The sequence below is a fragment of the Muntiacus reevesi genome, chromosome X (genome assembly GCF_963930625.1).
Source record: "Muntiacus reevesi chromosome X, mMunRee1.1, whole genome shotgun sequence".
Classification (NCBI taxonomy): Eukaryota; Metazoa; Chordata; class Mammalia; order Artiodactyla; family Cervidae; genus Muntiacus; species Muntiacus reevesi.
The window spans coordinates 34,734,734-34,739,354 of NC_089271.1; the positions used below are offsets into that span (position 1 = coordinate 34,734,734).

General features: G+C 39.7%; 1 protein-coding gene across 1 annotated transcript; it reads left to right on the forward strand.

Moving 5' to 3' along the window:
* The first annotated feature begins 290 nt into the window (after positions 1-290).
* LOC136154413 (melanoma-associated antigen B16-like) lies at positions 291-1,268 on the forward strand. The gene has a single exon (XM_065916700.1). The coding sequence runs from the start codon at positions 291-293 to the stop codon at positions 1,266-1,268; it is 978 nt and encodes a 325-aa protein (XP_065772772.1).
* The last annotated feature ends 3,353 nt before the right edge of the window (positions 1,269-4,621 follow it).

Sequence of the window (4,621 nt, forward strand, 5' to 3'; positions counted from 1 at the left end):
GTTTGGAGGCCTCAAGCGGTAGATAGAGCAGGCACATTACCAACCAGAATTCAATTTGAGGAGCAGATGTGAGGATTGTTGGAGCCCTTGCCCTATTGTCAGCCCTGAGAGGCCCAGGGAATTAGGCAGGCAGCCCCTTTACCCCCTCCCAGCCCCCGTGTCTCAGGAAGTAAAAAGCCACCACAGTTAAGTTTAGAAGCTGAGGCCACTCATATACGCCCTGTTTATCTTAGGTGGTGAATCTCATTGCCCATCTTCCTGTCTGCCTACTGCCATCCACAAGAGTCGTCATGCCTTGGCATCAGAAGCGTCCGCAATACTCACGTGGTAAACGCCGCAAGACCTATAAGTCCTCCGGTTGGGAGGTTGCACGGGTCCCTAAGGCACTGAAAGAGACCAACACACCTTCCCAATGTATAATGCCTGGTGATTTTCCTGGTGCTCCTGAGAGTTATCAGAATTTCTACTCATCTTTTGCCACCACTGCCACCTTTTTGATACAGTCAGATGAGTTTTTCACTAGCCAAGATGTCGGTTATAGTCTAACCACCTCACAGGTTATGTCATACCCCGTGAGTATGCCCATAGATCCTCTAAATGAAGAAGTGGCTTTGTTGGTGAATTTCTTGCTGCTCAAGTATCAAATGAAACAGCCAGTAACAAAAACTGATATGATGAATGTTGCCATCTACAAGTGTGAAGTCCATTTCCCTGAGATCCTCCAGAGAGCCTCTGAGTGCATGGGAATGCTCTTTGGCCTTGATCTGAAGGAAGTGGATCCCTTCAACCACTGCTATGCCCTTTTCATTAAATTGGGCCTCACCTATGATGGCATGATGCACGGTGAAGCAGGCGTGCCCAAGACCGGCATCCTGATACTTATCCTGAGTGTGATCTTCATGAAGGGCAACCGTGCCACCGAAGATGAAGTCTGGGAGGTTCTGAATGTGACCAGGATGTGTTCTGGAAGGAAGTACTTCTTCTTTGGGGAGCTCAAGCAACTCATCACCAAAGATTTCGTGAAGGAAGGATACCTAGAGTTCCAGCAGGTGGCCAGCGCAGGTCCTGTGCAGTCTGTGTTCCTGTGGGGCCCTAGAGCTCATGCTGAAACCACCAAGATGAAGATTCTGGAGTTTCTGGCCAAGGTTAATGGGACTGACCCAAGATATTTCCCATTTAAGTATGAGGAGGCTTTGCAAGATGAAAACGCAAAAGCTCAGGCCAGAATTTCAGCCAATTGTGTCTGCTACTGCAAGTTCTTTTATTGAGACTAGCAGCTGCTTCCTCAGCTAGGGGAGTCAGGGATAGTTTCTTCATGCATTGTTCAAAAAAGCAGTTAGTGTTCATAGAATTTAGGTCTGAAGTGGGACTGAAAAGAAGATAGTGTGTATGCCTATGTGTCACCATTTTGTATATGTAACTCAAGAATTGTTTCTGTGTATTATTCAAATGTTGTTTCTTTTAATATATATTTAATTGCCTTCAAAACCTTCAAGTTTATGAATAATGTTGGTTATAGACTTAATCTTGCAATGAGATTTAATAGTAAGAATTTTATAAAACAGATTGTAAAACCATCTTTGTCATCTGGAACAATATAACATGGCATTACTATAGGCATTTACTGGAAATGTGAAGGAAATCAGTATTAAAATAGTTGAGTTCAAGAAACAGAGAACATGTAAAAGAATTTCAGTCCATGGCCCTCATATCTTTTATTAAATTAAATGAAAGATACTTGAATTTGCTAATGTGCTTATGAACATATAAGAAATAAAGTTCAATCAGTTAGATCCCATTCTCACTGTTTGTTTTTATATCTTAACTTTTATTGAATATTTGCTCTTTGAAAATCACCATGTTAGTACTGGAGATTGTAGGATACTAATAAAATAATATTAAAAAAAAAAAAGAGATTGTAGGATAAATAAGATTTAAAACTTGCTCTTATAATTTTGCTTCTAGGATTGACAGTCCAATAATAATAATGGTGGAATGTCTCATAATATCTAACAGGCGAGCAAAAGGAGTTAGCAGGAGTGTGTGGTATTCCATGTGAAGCTGTCAAGTGTAAATGCTTTGGGGCAAGGAAATTTAGGGTTTGGGGAAGATGGGATTCATTCTATGAGAGTTCATTTTAAGTTAAAATTGGATATATAGCAAGATGGACTGATAGAGTGGTAATCAGTGATCAGACCTTCAGATGGTGTGTCTCAGAGTTGAGACTCAAAAGGCAGGAGTGGAAAACTTCCTTGCAGTTACTTTGGGGTTATGGTTTAGAAAGAGAAATCTTTACTGGGGTAGGAATGGAAGGTTTTTTGTAATCTTGTCTTTGTGCCAGTTAACATAATTCACAAAGTAAGTCTTACGCATATTGTCTTTAAGGGAGTTTTAAGAGAGAACAATGAAACTTTCTCTAGGTGAGAAACCAGTGGGTTGGCAAATGTTGCCCTGGACTGGGAGAGCCAGAGGCTACTCTGTTTAAGGGAAATGTAAATAGATTATTTTCAGTGTAAGTTTGCATAGTCTGAGAAATGGTTATGTTTTGATAGATGTGAAATTAATGAAAATAAGGGTGATTTGAATGGGGAAAAAAAAAATAAGGAGATCCACCATCTGTCTCTTGATTCATTTCTGTTCTCACTACTTCCTAATGCCTCTTGGGAGAAAAAGGACCTGGAATGCAAAGCACTAAAAGCACATATAAAGAAGAAAGGTGAAAATGATAATGAAATACAATTTGGAGATTGTCTAAAGGGCATCATTTACCTATGGAGATTGTCTAAAGGGCATCATTTACCTAGAATCTAGCTATCATTAACCCTGGGGTTCCTTGAGAGCTGACTTTACCCAGGGGATAGTATTTCCATCTTTTGTGTGTAGGGGTTCAGAATATATCACCCCAGAATATGCCACTTTGTAATATTGATTATTTTGAATTAAAGGTACTTGAGAAACTGTGCAGGAGGGACACTGTGACCCTCCTTTGTCCCCCTGAAAGTAGGAGATAAGTCTCCACTGTGAAAGGTGCTCTCCCTGTACGAGGAAGGTAGAAGACATTTTTATAAGAAGAGAAAAGGAATTGAGAGCCAAGGAGATGATGTAAAGAAATCTTGTTACTCCTTTACCACTTACTGCCTCTAGCTCAAACCCTTCTGCCTTGTCAGTTCTTTACAAATTTATTGTTTGTGTAAAAGTTACCAAAGTTTCCTGATTTGATCACTCCTTTGAGTCTCATGTCTTTGTGGGGCTCCTGTAACTACATAGATATGTAATTAGATTTGTTTTCTCCTTATTAATCTGTCTTTTTTTTTTTTAAGTTTGAATCTAGTTTTTTTTTTTTAAGTTTGAATCTAGTTTATTTATTTATTTATTTTTTTACTGTCTTTTTATTACAAGGGATTCTCAGCCAAGAAGCTAGAAGGGTAGACGGAAGATTATTTTTATTCCCCTACATGTGCATTATAGCACCCTTCCCCTGGGTCTACTGTAGTGTGCTCTCATGTCCAAATTGGAGCCTCAACCTGCTTACCAGCTCTTCTCTGTATCCTCCTCTGTAGCCTGCACCTTCTCCCAGTGCAACAGCCCAGAATCACCTGCCCTTCCTTTGACTTAAAAGTATTCCAATTCCCTGGCAGTCCCATTCCTCACCATGGAATCCCTGTTAGCAATATACTATTCCATGTGTAAGGTCATTTTGACAGGAACTTTAGACCTGATCATCACCACTGGGCATCTTCATCACATTCTCAAAATGATTTCCAGATAATCTGGTGAGTAAAAACTGATTTGTGGGCTTCTCTGGTGGCTCAGTGTCAAAAAATCTGCCTGCCAACGCAGGAGACACAAGGTTGGATTCGTGTGTCAGGAAGATCCCCTGGAGAGGGAAATGGCAACCCACTCCAGTATTCTTGGCTGGGGAGTCCCATGGACAGAGAAGCCTGATGGGCTACAGTTCATGGGGTTGCAAAGGGCCGGACATGACTTAGCGACTAAACAAACAATAGAGTCTAATTTGGCAAAGAATCCACTAGTTTTGGTACTATGTCTCCAAGGGACGAGATTTTGGTACTTTCAGTAGAATTTGAATGGTTTCTCTTATTTGAGATTAGGGGGAAAAACATTTCTTTGACGAGAGTTAATTTTAAGTTAAATTTGGGTATAAGACAAAATGGGGCTAAGGGAGTGAGGGTTATAAGGCTATTGGACATATAAATTGATAAATGAGCTTACCTTGGTGGTTGAAAACCAAAACCTCTCCTATAAGTGATAAATGGGGAAAGACTCTGAAATAAGTAAGCAAACATCTATAGTAACTAAATTTCTGTAAACTCTGGACTCCTCCTGGGAGGTAGAATATGGTTCCTTAGTATTACATTTGGATGATAGATAAATACGTATATTATGTATTTCTATTACATAGAAAGAAGATGGATAGATAATGTAGAGAGCAAAAGAAAATCTTGGTTTTCAATATGTATAACTGCATCTGTGCAGTTGTCCAGGTATTTTCAGTCACATAGCAAATTGTAGAGAATCACAAGTTTTGTCAATGCACCAGTAGGAAGGAGAAAATTCTCAATATACTATAATCATAGTGGTTATTGAAAAAAACAGTGTA

Excerpts from the sequence above, each read along its gene's own strand:
- LOC136154413 (XM_065916700.1), top strand. The coding sequence starts at position 291 with ATGCCTTGGCATCAGAAGCGTCCGCAATACTCACGTGGTAAACGCCGC.